The 14,372-nt window shown below is 48.1% G+C and overlaps 5 protein-coding genes across 5 annotated transcripts; 2 read left to right on the top strand and 3 right to left on the bottom strand.

The window, feature by feature from the left end:
- Positions 1-29: 29 nt before the first annotated feature.
- Positions 30-813, bottom strand: N7495_004747 (uncharacterized protein; the record flags this gene model as incomplete). The annotated part of the gene is made up of 2 exons (XM_057207398.1): positions 30-252; positions 296-813. The coding sequence occupies 2 exons, from the start codon at positions 811-813 to the stop codon at positions 30-32; spliced, it is 741 nt and encodes a 246-aa protein (XP_057065078.1).
- Positions 814-2,179: 1,366 nt separating this feature from the next.
- On the bottom strand, positions 2,180-5,624 carry N7495_004746 (PLK family serine/threonine-protein kinase; the record flags this gene model as incomplete). Its single annotated transcript, XM_057207397.1, has 3 exons — positions 2,180-4,766; positions 4,822-5,264; positions 5,325-5,624. The coding sequence occupies 3 exons, from the start codon at positions 5,622-5,624 to the stop codon at positions 2,180-2,182; spliced, it is 3,330 nt and encodes a 1,109-aa protein (XP_057065077.1).
- A 1,259-nt stretch (positions 5,625-6,883) lies between these two features.
- On the top strand, positions 6,884-7,688 carry N7495_004745 (OPA3 family protein; the record flags this gene model as incomplete). The annotated part of the gene is made up of 2 exons (XM_057207396.1): positions 6,884-6,943; positions 7,002-7,688. 2 exons carry the CDS (start codon positions 6,884-6,886, stop codon positions 7,686-7,688), a joined length of 747 nt encoding a protein of 248 aa, XP_057065076.1.
- Positions 7,689-8,964: 1,276 nt separating this feature from the next.
- On the top strand, positions 8,965-12,913 carry N7495_004744 (class I myosin myoA; the record flags this gene model as incomplete). Its single annotated transcript, XM_057207395.1, is given in 8 exon segments — positions 8,965-9,024; positions 9,060-9,197; positions 9,280-9,325; positions 9,378-11,558; positions 11,610-11,701; positions 11,752-12,421; positions 12,439-12,582; positions 12,633-12,913. Coding segments are annotated over 8 exon segments (3,612 nt in total), but the record flags the coding sequence as incomplete, so codon positions are not given.
- A 449-nt stretch (positions 12,914-13,362) lies between these two features.
- On the bottom strand, positions 13,363-14,195 carry N7495_004743 (uncharacterized protein; the record flags this gene model as incomplete). Its single annotated transcript, XM_057207394.1, has 2 exons — positions 13,363-13,491; positions 13,581-14,195. The coding sequence occupies 2 exons, from the start codon at positions 14,193-14,195 to the stop codon at positions 13,363-13,365; spliced, it is 744 nt and encodes a 247-aa protein (XP_057065074.1).
- Between the last annotated feature and the right edge of the window lie 177 nt (positions 14,196-14,372).

The raw sequence follows: 14,372 nt of genomic DNA, 5'->3' as shown, positions 1-14,372 counted from the left end.
TAGACAGAATCAGAGGAGTCGATGAAGAGCTACCCGATGATGTCGACGGCGACACTGAGACTGACGACAGCGACAATGGGACCGACGACGGTGATACTGATGACGGCGACACTGAGACTGACGACAGCGTCAATGGGACCGACGATGGTGATACTGACGACGGCGACACTGAGACTGACGACAGCGTCAATGGGACCGACGACGGTGACACTGAGACTGATGACAGCTTCAATGGGACCGACGACGGCGATACTGAGACACTGACGACGGCGTCAACGGGACCGACGACGGTGACACAGGAAAAGAAGATGCAATTGCCGGAGTTGAGACAGATGGGGTTGAGGTGAGAGTGACAGTATAAACAACCTCCTCCGTCGAAGTAACTGTGTCTGTTTCAGTAGCGATGAAGGTCGAGAGGCAAGGGTTAGCATTGGCCGACAAACGGGATGCTGCTTGGTACTCCCCACCAGAAGTAATGGTGAGATCCCCACTCATTAAATAGCACATGTCAGCCGCGGAATCCCAGTAGACTCCTGTACACTGGGAATTGACCGCACAACCAGACATACAAGCCCGCAGCGAATAACCTGCGCTCGATTCATAGACAGTTCCACCGCTCACGGAGGCCGAACAAAACTCTTCCCACTGGCTCCCATATGTGTTGTAGTAACCATTACTGCAAGTAATTGAAGCGGATTGCGCAATGGTGCAGCTCGCGATGGCGGACGAAGATGTAACAGTGGAAGTAGTGGAAAAGACCGTCGTAAAGGTACTAGTGCTTAGTAGCAAGGCTAATGTCTGAGCCCCGGACATATTGAACTTCAAGTAAATCTAGAGGCACGATGAGGGACAGGAACAAGCAGAAACTTAGGGGTGACTTGTTGATATTTATCCTGATCCTTCTAAGCCACAAGCCTGTTTTCTGTCATGGTTAGTTTTGCCGACGATCTAGGTGATTTTAGGCTAGAAGGCATCGATAGTGTGTTCTATGGGTAGCTCTAACATTTCGATCTTCATCTCGATTCCGATTCAATAACCATCGAGGTAGACGTAGCCTTAAGGCTTGGAAGAGGAAAGCCTCTGTTCCTGGTTCCTGGCCGAATGTGCACCTTTCCTGCTGTGTCTGTAGGCTAGACCTAATAAGACGATATCCGACCATTCGGCCCGATCTCCCGGGATATGGAGTAAAGGATCTATATGCATCCTAAAATCTCGAGACTCATACAGAAATACGCGGATCTGCAATCTCTCATCACGCAGCGATATTCACATATTTTGATCCTGGACGCAATGAGCCCAGACTCTTTTGTAAAATTGAATTTCAAATTCCCTGACTAGAATTATGGAAAATCCGTGTACTGTTTAGCCCTCCATACCCACTTGATAATAATGGTTGACGGAACATTGATTCCCTTGTCCAAAAATGGATCCGCGTGTTGCCTTTGGATACTGTGAAGATGGTACGGTTGGTACCCGCGTGTTGGCTCTTGCTATATTTAGACTGAAACCCAGTGATTTCCGAGTTGTAGGTTGATTTCCTGAACATAGGTTACTAAAGGTAGTATATTCCGGTTTTCTAGGCCAATCAGAAGAGCGGAAATAATGGAGACATCTAGTAACTTTTACTAATTATTGATACAGGGAGCGCTCGTAGGCAGTGCAGTCAAAATGCACAGGTTGATTCAGCTACATTTGCGTGTTTATGGTATGGAGTACTCTTAGGTAAATAAAATAAGAGTTAAATAATCAGAGCTATTTATCATGGGTAACCATTATGAGTTTATGGAGGCGGTCAGAAGTATTGGCCAATAGTATCTATATATCCATCTCCACTTCGGTATACGCTAAAATTCATCCATACGACAAGAGCACAAGTGAGAGTGACAGTGAAAGGAATGCTAAGTCCATTTGAATGTCTGTCCATTAAGAGATGGCAAGCGCAAGTCGTCACTTTTATACATGAAGCTTTCTTTTACAATTGGTCCTCACTGATAAATGCTGAAGCCAGGTCTCCACTTTCAATATTGATACTATAGATCCAATTGACTGGGCAGGAAACGAGTATTAAATGAAGTCCAAACTCCGGACATATGCTATTTAGGAAATAATAAATAGAAGAAACCATAGTCGTAGCATCATTAGAGACAACGCCATAAATATCAGATAGAACAAATCCAGATCAAGCTCGCATAGCTCGCATGCGGTCCTTCAGCATATCCATTTCTTTATCAGTTTGCTGCTCGATCTCATCTTCCTTCATCAAAACCGCACAATATTCCCCATCGCCATCAGGAGCTCCGACGGTAACCCATACAAATTTTGTTCCGTGGCCAGGGTTTGGACGTTCTTGTGTTCCCTGCCAATACATCTCATGGGGGATCTCGTCCGGAGCGGAGCGACTGGATGGGGGACGACCACCAAGTCGTCCAAACTTGATCCAGCATTGAATGACCTGTTTGATGAAGCTGATCTTTTGGAGAAATGCATTCGCGTCGAGGACCTCTCGGATTCGCTGTTCGACTGAATTCATCGGCTCTCCCTGTGTGATGTTGAGGAAGGTCGCTGCTTCGTCTGAGGCGATGGCGCGAGTATCGAAACCAGCTGGGTGCATCTTGCCCTTGGCAGCGAAGTATCGCGCCGCGGAGGGTGAGAGGTGGTAAAAGTCGATCCAGGGCGAAGACGTACGTGTACGACCAGGCGCGATGACAAGTTTGGTATGGTCAGGGAAATTGAACTGGAAAGCACCATCTCCAAAACCCCAGATACCAACGTTGCCGAGTCGCTGATAAAACTTGATGAACTGAACACTAGGGGGAGTTGATGCAGCAGCATCTGAAGGCCCTTCATCACCATGGCGACCAAGAGATCCAATCATGTACTTTCCAAATTGATCAACCAACTTGACTCGCTTGACTTTCTCCATATCCGCGCATTCAAACTCGGTGCCAGAGTTGGCCCGCAGTCTCATAACTTTCGAGGTCTCGGGGTCAAACAGCGCTGGGTGAATGAGTCCGCACCGAACCCCTCGGCAACCGATAATATCATCATCGTAGTTCTCGTAGAACTCTATCGGGGCTCCATTACGTGGGACTAGTTGCTCGGATTCTGAATATGGTTTATTCTTCTCCTCGCTGCTGTATGCCTTGCGACGAATGTGTCTTTCACCGTCCCGCACGACAACACTGGTGGCTGGTCGGCCATTTTCTGCCTTAAAAACGCAACCCACACTCCCGTCATCCAAAACGTAACCAATACCATAACGGTTCGTGTAATCAACCCACTTGATTACATAGGCATGTGGCGGTTTCCTTGTTCCACTCCGGCGCCGAGAAGGCTTACTCACTAGATTGTTGAGCATCACACGCAACTCGACGTTCACATCGATTAACGATGTTCCAGGCAAAAGCTTCCAGGTATCCTCTCGATGAAACAGAGGACTGATACCCAGACTTGATCTAGCCTTTTTGCTGTTTGACCGTCCAATACTGGGAGCATTACGTACTGTTCTCGGTTGCTGACTTGAGCCAAAGCCTGCCTCACTTTGCATATTCTTTCTTCCGTCGCTTGATTCTGCAGCGAGCTTCAAGTCGCCACGGGAAACAGAGCGGAGGGCGGAACGACTGGCCGGTCGACGCTCCTCTAGCCTTGCTGCGAGTTTTGCATCAGCCATTGGAATTATTGCAAGTTGTGGTCCTTGATTAGCAGCTTCCATTCTGCGAGATTGAGACCTTGTCTTGCCAACGGTAAGCCCGGTTGGCATGCTAGTCGACTTGGCCAACTTTGCAACCGCTTTTTTCTCAAGGTCACGGAGAGAGGGAGCATTGGATGTGGAGACCAGACGTCGAGTGCGAATTGGACGCTCAGCGAGGCCACCAGCTGGCGCATCTCTGCTCGAGGACGAGAGTTCGGGTTGTTGAAGACGGGAGGGCCGTGATGAAGGTTCTGTCTGTTCGTCTGCATCGGGTCGATTCCGAACAGGTAGTCCCCCCGAACGACCTTGCTGACGAAGAGTTGCCGCATGATTTTGACTCTCCATCCGGCGTTGTTGAGCAGCCAGAAGAGCTGCATTGGTTTGGACAGCGTTTTGAAGACCAGACGTACCGTGGCGCGACAGGAGGCTGGATTCGAGTGCTGAATCCTCACCTCGTGGGGGCTTTCGAGAAGTTTCCATCATACACCAATCACCATCAATTTCATGAGGCCATTTGTAGACAAAATCCGAAGGCAAAGGGATCCTGGGACGAAGACCCCGGGCATCCTCAACTTCGCACTCTGAGTAGGCTGACTTCGAGCAGTTTCTGCCTACTGACTTCCGTGGGTTCCCATCGGGCTTTTTTCCAACACCACACAGGGAATAAAAGGCTGCTTTGCAAGAATGATACCGCTGGCTGGGATCGACTACATGGGTCACGTAGGCGCGCAACTTCTCATCCGTGTCTAAACCGTAGCCTTTGATCATGCAGTCACCCCGAGGTGACTCGTCCTTATACCAAATTGGCTTGTTGAAACGAAAAGAGGGATCTAATTGGCGGGGGATGCAGCCGTCGTACATGTTGAAGAATGGGTGCTCAACAATATCGTCGGGGTCAGGTCTTTCCTCGTCAACTAGATTCAAGCAAGAGCTGACTAGGTCTTTTGCTTCCTCGGGAATGAAGTTGTTGTTTTCCGATTCTTTGGGCCAGACGTAGGCCAAGTTCCTCACTTTTTTGTAGATTTCTTCTTGTGTCTTTGATTGAAAGGGCGGATATCCCGTCAACATAGCAAAGCTGGTAGAGTAAGGTTAGTCAACAAGAAGTCTACAAACTCCCTAGTTATACTCACAATATAACACCTAGCGACCATATGTCCACCATTTGATTATGACCGCCCTTGCTCTTATCGAGAACTTCAGGAGCAATATAGTTAGGGGTTCCACAGAGCGTGTTTCGTCGCTTCGCATCCTTGTCCGAGAGAATCATGGCAGCAAGTCCAAAGTCTCCTACTTTGATATTCATGTTATGATCTAGAAACAGATTGCCCATCTTCAAGTCGCGGTGCGCGACAAATCTCTTGTGAAGATACTTGACAGCAGCGCAGAGTTGAATCATGAAACGGCGCACTTCTGGTAAAGTTAGACATCGTCGCTTGCGAACCATATCCATTACCGACCCATTCGGACAAATCTCCAGGACGACATATGTATTTTGCTCGAATGTGAATGCGCGGTAGAATTGGACGATAAAGGGGTGGCGCATTTTGGAGTGTATTTGAAGCTCAGTTCGAAACTATATGAAAAGTCAGTATACATTAATCCTACCATCACACTTCCTCCTGATTTGTCATACTTTTTCTTCCATTTTTTTTTGTTGCATTTGGGACTTGACAATTTTCAGAGCAAACACGCGACCATTCCGTCGCAATACACCCTCATAGCAGATAGCGAAGCCTCCCTTTCCCAGAAATGCTCCCGTAGAGTATTGCTCTCCATCTTCTTCGGGCTCGGGGACTATTGACGGTGGTGGGTCGGCATGGTTTTTGGAAGACGACGATTTAGAGGGAGGAGCAGACTTTTTCTCAGTTTTCCGATCCATGATGGGTTGCGGTTTGATCATCTGATTTGTTGAACGCGGCGAAAGGGCTTCCATCATGGGTGCGAAACGATCTGGGGTATAATTGGCGTCGCAGATCTTAGGTGCCTTTGTTAATACGTCGCAAGATGTCAAGAATGTGGTGAAAAGGGTATGAAGCGGAAAGGTCGTAAGAAGAAAGCAAAAATCAAGTGGGTGATTCAAGATCGGGTATCAGGGTAACTGTTAGAGACGATATTGGCGTCCCTGCAAGTGTCCGGCCGTCAGCACCTTCGTAATTTGACAGATCCACACTCAAACGTCTGAAATTGAAGTCTGCGGGAGACAACTCCAGGGGTAGGAAGAATCAAGAGGAAGGAATACCAGAAATGCAAAGCGCTAAACAAGCAAAGGCTATTAATGCAGAGCCCCCGTAATTACGGAAGCGAAAACTGAGGAGTTGAAGTAGGGAGAGTGAAGCCAAGCAGAATTCGGACTGGTTCAAAATAGATTTCCCGAAATGGAAACGGATAAACAGTGGTTGCTGAGGTCAGCATCATGTGACCCCATAGCAACGGGGATAATGCTAGAAGAGATTCCTACTCTCTATGATGTGACATTAGTCTATTGGAATATTGCCTACATGCACGTGTGCAGTTCGTTGATGTGGGTCACTGATTCAATGTGTAAGCTTTCATTGATTTGATATAACTATATCAAAATTGAGCGCCTTTGTATATTGCTGTGTCCGCTTCAAACAGATCCTTGGAACCATTAAAAGCTTGGCCAAATTCGATTTTGAAACAATGCCATGCCAGAAAAGATTTACCAACAATTTAAAGTTGTAGAGTATATTGAACTATCTAGGTAGATTTCTCAGCTTGAGGTCATCTACATCAAGCAGTAAATACGTACTATTGTATACTCCAAAGCGGGGGTAGCCGCTGACAGGAAAGACCGCGGGAGAAGTACGAAGATCTTAATTGACAACGATGCCCAGGGGTTATTTGTAATTATAATTAACCAAATGGCTGGCCTTAGGCAACCTTAACTAGTAAGTACCTATATAATATGGAACTGATTCATGTCAGGAATAGCACAGAATGAGGTAGCCCGAAAGTCGAAGCAATTTGACATCAGACTGGAAACTAGCCATTGGTAGTGAATACTTCGTACAGTTTCGAGTAAGCGCTGACCGGGATGAAAGTGGTTATCCTCTAGTGTACTATTCCGCGAGTGCTGACTTAGCGTACACTAAGCCTATTTAGGATTTTCGTGGGGGCCAGCCACTTGGTGCGAATAACGTCACTTCCAGTGCGTCAACGAGGTTCGGCAAAATGTCACTTACATTGAAGATCTCGTCACTTGTAATCCGAACATTATCTAAACCTATCGCAGTATGCAAATATCTCGACTCGTATCAACTTAACCCAGCTAACTTGAACCGCGACTCAGAATCAAATCAAAGCCCAGGCTCGCGAACATGAACGTTTCCGCCGCCTCTGTATCTCAATGGCACAAGGCCTCCATAGGATCGATATGCGGCTTCGTTTAGGTCCTGTTCGGGCCAAAAATGCTGAAAAAGTCATGACAGACGCCCGAGTCGAGCTGGAAAAACTGACACCATCATCGCCAACCGTCAAAACAGCAGCTGAAGTGAAGGCAGAGGAAAAAGCTTTAGCAAAAGTGAAGGCGGCCTCCGAAGAGATTGCGAAGCCCCCATATCATCGTATTCGTCCGCTGTCCGAGACTAAGGCCATTGAGTCCGGCGCCAACTTTATCAGCGAGACATTCCTCTTCATGGTAGCTGGCGGTCTGATATTTTACGAGGCATGGCGATCCAAACGCAAAGAAACTACTAGAAATACCGGTGTTGAGGATCGTCTAAATGAGCTTGTGCAAGCGGAGAAGGCTGCACGAGAGTCTCTCCTCGTCCTAGAGAAGGAACTGCTGCGGCTAAAAGCCAAGCACGGGCTGCCCAAATCAACCCATCACATCCTGCCTCGTGAAATATGGGAGAAAGAGTCTGACGTTGAGACAAAGGATGAAATTGAGGAGGGGTGGTTTGATTGGGTCAAGAACTATATCCCCCTTGGCTCCCAAGCTACTCCCCTATCCCTACTCCTGTCACCGAAGCTGTGAAGGCAGAAAAGACAACTCCCAATCTGTCTACCCAAACGAAGAGCTCGTGATCAAGCTCTTGTTCACTCCCCTCCTTTACTCACGTATAGAGCATCAGGTCGGCGTTTTGCGTGCTTCTTGGATACCCTTTTATCCTTAAGCCCCAGGCTTTTGTTAGAATTTTTTATGTTTGCATATATACCATATATGGACTATGGAGGATGGTGTTGACACTTCTCCTATTGTCATATACATGATCCTTGATATCAGCATTAGACGCCATATTATCTCCTCTCATTATCTCTCCTCTCATTATCTCTCCTCTCATTATCTCTCCTCTCATTATCTCTCCTCTCATTATCTCTCCTCTCATTATCTCTCCTCTCATTATCTCTCCTCTCATTATCTCTCCTCTCATTATCTCTCCTCTCATTATCTCTCCTCTCATTATCTCTCCTCTCATTATCTCTCCTCTCAAAAATCATATAATCTCTACTCATATCTTGCCTACTCAAACACTTACTCATTTCGTTGAAATGCTTCGAAATTTGGTCTTAGCCTCTGACAAATATGACATATATTTCAAGGAATAGGTACGGTATTTGAGCAAAGTGTCCTGCAGCTACAGTTTCAATTCAATGTTTGCAATTATACTGAAGTCATCCGTACTCGAACGCTGATCTTCAGTCAATACGATGTCTATGAATCTTAGAATGGGTGTAAACGGGTGCCTAGATACCTACCCAGGTAACAAAAATTGTTGAATATCTTAGTCAACTTCTGTAGTATATATTGATTGGGTTACAAGGCTTTAATTGTTTCATGCCTAATGACGTCGATGCCCGGCTATTCTTAGCGCCCGAGCCACAGGCCCTAGACCTAGCCTTAGTACTTCCAGAGCACTTAAACAATCGCAAGATCCAGTGTACTAGTGATAAACTAGTGACTTCCTGACATCCTGAAAGTGCCGATTCTGCCGAAGTTGCCGGATAAATACCAGTTTGCCCCCTGAATACTGAGGCAGCGGGACTAGACCCTTTTGTTGTGGCGCAGCGTGTTTGATTGGGTTTGCCTACGTAAGTCCGACTTCCGTTACCCTTGTCTCCCTCTAGATCTTGAATTTCGACCTTGACACAATTCACTCAATTCAGTTCCGGCGATACATCAAACCTATCCCCTTGGTCGATACATTGTCGCCTGGGCGAAAAGATCCCAGGGAGACTGACACATTATGGTGAGTTAAACGCTGTCGCAAGACCCCTCTCCATTTTAAACTAACCCCGCGGCCATCTCTTAGGGTCAATCACGACGTCCCCAAGGCGGGGAAAAGAAGGGTCGATTTGGTCGCTCTAAAGCAGTTGCCGATATAGGTGATGGCCGATCCGGGGGAAGCCCCAGGTCAAAAAGGCCACCTTCGAAACCGGCAAGAAGAAGGAGATCGGCGTATCAGATCTTACACTGTTGAGTAAAATATCCAACGAGGCAATCAACGATAACTTGAAACTACGTTTTGAGAATGACGAGATTTATGTAAGGAAAGCCCTCCTATACCACGCGAACTGCGGGGCTGCGGCCGAGCGCAAGGAGTATAGGCTAACGAACGTCAAATTAGACCTATATCGGCCATGTGCTGGTCTCTGTCAACCCTTTCCGAGATCGTAAGTAGAGCTGCTGGGTATTTTGGATACACCTACTAACATCTCCTTTCAGTTGGTATCTACACCGATAATGTCCTTGATTCATACCGGGGCAAGAACCGTCTCGAAGTCCCTCCGCATGTATTCGGTGTCGCCGAGTCCGCATACTACAACATGAAATCATACAAGGACAATCAGTGTGTTATTATCTCCGGAGAGTCTGGTGCTGGAAAGACCGAGGCCGCCAAGCGCATTATGCAGTACATCGCTAGTGTCTCCGGAGGCAGCGACTCATCCATTCAACAGACTAAGGACATGGTACTCGCTACAAACCCTCTGCTGGAGTCGTTCGGTAACGCGAAAACGTTGCGCAATAACAACTCGTCTCGGTTCGGAAAGTACCTGGAGCTGGAATTCAACGCCAACGGCGAGCCCGTGGGTGCCAACATTACTAATTACCTGTTGGAAAAGTCGCGGGTCGTCGGCCAGATTGTTAATGAGCGAAACTTCCATATTTTCTACCAATTTACCAAAGCTGCACCTCAGAAATATCGCGACAGTTTCGGTGTGCAGCAACCGCAATCGTACGTTTACACCAGTCGCTCGAAGTGTTTCGATGTTCCGGGAGTCGACGATGTGGCAGAATTCAAAGATACAGTGGATGCGATGAAGGTGATTGGTATGAGCGAACCAGAGCAGGATAATGTCTTCCGTATGCTGGCGGCCATCTTATGGATTGGAAATATACAGTTCAAAGAGGACGACTCCGGCAATGCCTCAATTACAGATCAGTCCACAGTTGATTTTGTGGCTTATCTGATGGAGGTTGACGCTGCTCAAGTTAACAAGGCCCTCACAATTCGTCTCATGGAAACCGCCCGTGGAGGCCGCCGTGGTTCCGTGTATGAGGTTCCCCTCAACACTGTCCAGGCTGTTGCTGTTCGTGATGCTCTCGCCAAAGCAATCTACTTCAACTTGTTCGACTGGATTGTGGGGCGCGTGAACCAGTCATTGGCTGCTCGCGGAGCCGTGAGCAATTCGATTGGTATTCTGGATATCTACGGATTCGAGATTTTCGAGAAGAACTCGTTTGAGCAGCTGTGCATCAACTACGTCAATGAAAAGTTGCAACAAATCTTCATCCAGCTGACTTTGAAGGCAGAGCAGGACGAGTATGCCCGCGAGCAGATCCAGTGGACTCCGATCAAGTACTTTGACAACAAGGTTGTGTGTTCATTGATCGAGGACAAGCGTCCTCCTGGTGTCTTCGCCGCTTTGAACGATGCCTGTGCCACGGCTCATGCCGATTCCAGCGCTGCTGACAACACATTTGTCGGTCGTCTGAACTTCCTCTCCCAAAATCCTAACTTTGAGGGCCGCCAAGGCCAGTTCATCGTCAAACACTACGCCGGTGACGTGAGCTACGCCATCGAGGGCATGACAGATAAGAACAAGGACGCATTGTTGAAGGACTTGCTGAACTTGGCTGGATCGAGTACCAATACATTTGTGCACACCCTCTTCCCTAACCAGGTCAACCAGGATGACAAGCGTCGTCCTCCAACTGCCAGTGACAAGATCAAGGCGTCTGCCAACGATCTTGTTGCTACGCTGACGAAAGCGCAGCCCTCCTATATTCGAACCATCAAGCCCAACGACAACAAGGCCCCAAGGGAGTACAATCAAGGCAACGTAATGCACCAGATCAAGTATCTTGGTTTGCAGGAGAACGTGCGTATTCGCCGTGCCGGTTTCGCTTACCGTCAAACCTTCGACAAGTTCGTCGAGCGCTTCTATCTATTGTCACCCAAAACTGGTTACGCTGGAGACTACACATGGACTGGTGATTCGATCTCAGGTGCTAAGCAGATTTTGAAGGATAGCAGTATTCCTGCGGAAGAATACCAGATGGGTATTACCAAGGTGTTTGTCAAGACTCCGGAGACTCTTTTTGCTTTGGAAGCTATGCGAGACAAGTACTGGCATAACATGGCCATTCGGATTCAACGAGCGTGGAGAGGATACCTTGCTTATCGTATTGAATCGGCCATAAGAATCCAACGTTTCTGGAGACGCATGACTGGCGGACTCGAATATCTCAAAATTCGTGACCAGGGTCACCAATTACTAAAAAATCGTAAAGAAAGACGAAGAATGTCTATCCTCGGTTCTCGTCGCTTCATGGGTGATTACTTGGGTATAGGAAACACGGGTGGCCCCGGTGAGATGATTCGCAACGGTGCCAACATCAGCAGTAAGCATTTCTCAAGTTCCTAGATTTTTACTATTCTAACATTTTATACAGGTTCGGAAGAAGTTGTATTCTCCTGCCGTGGAGAGATTCTAGTGTCCAAGTTTGGTCGATCCAGCAAACCTCTTCCTCGAATGATTGTTCTTGTAAGTTTAATCTTGTGGAAATTTTCGAACCACTACTGACATCAGTGAAGACCAACCGACATGTATTCATCGTGGCCCAAAGCATAGTCAACAACCAGCTTGTCATCGCATCCGAACGAACTGTTCCAATCGGCGCTATTAAAGCTGTCAGTGCTTCCAAGCTAAGGGACGACTGGTTCTCGCTGGTCATCGGTGCCCAGGAACCGGATCCGCTTCTCAACTGCGTTTTGAAGACGGAGTTCTTTACCCATCTCAACATCAGTTTGCGTGGCTCCTTGGACCTGAAGATTGGTGATAGCATCGAGTACAACAAAAAGCCTGGCAAGCTGGCTACCGTCAAGGTAGTCAAGGATCCTGCCGCTGGCAATTTCGACATCTACAAGAGCTCCACCATACACACTGGACCTGGCGAACCGGCTAATTCTGTATCGAAACCTTTACCCAAGAGGAAGGCTGTTGCTGCACGTCCTGTGACATCGGGCAAACTTCTCAGGCCTGGAGGCCCAGGGAATAGCAAAGGACAATTGTCCTCTGCTGCGCGGAGAGGCCCCCTCCCGCCGCACAACCGATGGTACAGCCTCTGCCTTCGAGGCCCCAGCCTGCAGCTGTTCCTACGCCCGCTGCACAGCCTCGCATTGTTCCAAAACCTGTTCCTCAAGCTGTTCCAAAACCTACTCCTCAAGCTGTTCCTACCCCAGTTGCTGCGCACACTCGTAACACGTCTAACAGCGCGAGAGGACCCCCGCCTCCACCCCCATCAGCACCGCCCGCCTCGGCCAAGCCCACAGCAAAGGCCCTTTACGACTTTAATAGTGACAGCGCCAATGAGCTGTCGATCCGCGCCGGCGAAATTGTACAGATTGTCTCGAAGGAAGGAAATGGTACGTCTGAAACAACGTTTTCTATATTATCAATCACTGACTCAATCTAGGATGGTGGCTATGCATGAGCACGTCAACCTCCACCCAAGGCTGGACTCCAGAATCGTATCTTCAGGAACAGGCCGCCAGTCCTCCGAAAAAGAAGGCCCCTCCTGCCCCACCTGCGAAGCGACCAAATATGAAGGCTGCGCCACGCGAGAGCACGTCAGGCGATTCATCGGGAGCCAGTACACCCAATGCCAGTTTGGCCGGTGGACTCGCCGAAGCATTGCGAGCCCGACAAAGCGCCATTCACGGTAAAGATGAACAAGACGATGACGATGACTGGTGATTTCAAACTATAGCGCTTGGGGCGGTTCTCGTTTCCCTTTTTTGCGCTTAGCGTTTTTCAATTTCCTCCTGTTCACTCTTATTTACCCCATTTCTTTTTCTCCGTCTCCTGGTAGATCCATATCACATGGATCTACTTTTTTTTACATTTCAATGTCCCGACTACTCCGTATTTACGCTAGAATTAACGGAATCCGCATTTCTGGCTGGGTGAAGGGGTTGGCTAGCTCTAAAAAGCTTACCCTGTATCTACATAACAAGAGAGTTTTATGTTACGAATATACACAGTTTCAATCATCAGTTCTTCATTTGTTATGCGAAATTCATCGTGAAACGGAAAGCGAAGTAGAGAAAGTGATGGAATGATGTTCGCTGGACTTAATACTGAGCTATAATGCGGCAGGATTGCCCACCGCCTTCATAACTTCAACTACGAAATAGTTTAACCGTTCATAGGAACTTGGAGGCGAGAGACATCAAGCCACCAGTACCGGTCAGGCCGCCGCTGTTTCCGGAAGAAAGATACATCTTAAGGGCCATTTGAGCGGCGCTATTCACGGCGGACTGTTTATCGCCAGACTAAACAAAGAAATAGCAAGTTAGTATATAATCTATCCATTCTTCACCTGGAAAAAAAGAGACAAGAAAGATGGAGTACAAATACATACCAAGTTGGCACCCTCACCACTCTTCTGGTCCCACAAGCTTGAGGCTTGCGACATGGCAAGGCCAATCAACTTGTTCTTGTCAAAGCCACCATCACTCGACGAACCGGAGCCAGAAGTGAACAGCTTTAGAGCCTGCATGGCAGCACCAGCGCCGAGGGTATCAGAGCTGTGCGACTCCTGCTGTCCAGAGCCCTGGTTGCCATAAACAGCCTGGTGAGCATTCACAGCCTGCTCCTGATCGATGTCGCCGTTGGAAATGTTGCTCTTGTTCTGCTGCAGGAAGGAAAGGGCGTTGTCGAAGAGGCCGCGATCTGCGCCGGAGTGGTGTTCTTGTGCGTGGCTGGCTGCGGAGCTGAAGTCTTCGTGCTGGTCTTGGCTTCCCTGGTAGCGAGTGTCGTTGTACTCGCCACGTCCCTGTTGGCCGTAAGATTGCTGCTCGCCACCTCCGTATTCCTGCTGACGGCCACCTCCGTATTCCTGTTGACGGTCACCTCCATATTCCTGTTGACGACCACCACCATATTCTTGCTGCTCGCCGCCTCCATATTCCTGTTGACGGCCGCCGCCGTATTCCTGCTGACGGTTACCGTAGGAGTTATCACGATCGTAAGACATTTTGAATGATTTTGATTTTATTTCAAGAGATGGAGATGGGAGGAGTAGAAAGAGAAGTTGGATGAGGGGGATTTAGTAAACACGTGTAGCGGGGTGGATTGTTGACGTAACGTGGCGGGGTGGAGTAGTTATAATCGATAGACCAGTTATATAACTCCATGTTTGTAGTGGAGTTTA

The sequence above is a fragment of the Penicillium taxi genome, assembly GCF_028828555.1.
Source record: "Penicillium taxi strain IBT 34144 chromosome Unknown utg000003l_segment0_segment0, whole genome shotgun sequence".
In the NCBI taxonomy this organism is placed as follows: domain Eukaryota; kingdom Fungi; phylum Ascomycota; class Eurotiomycetes; order Eurotiales; family Aspergillaceae; genus Penicillium; species Penicillium taxi.
The sequence above is the reverse complement of the archived record's forward strand: the minus strand, read 5'-3'. Positions and strand labels throughout refer to the sequence as shown.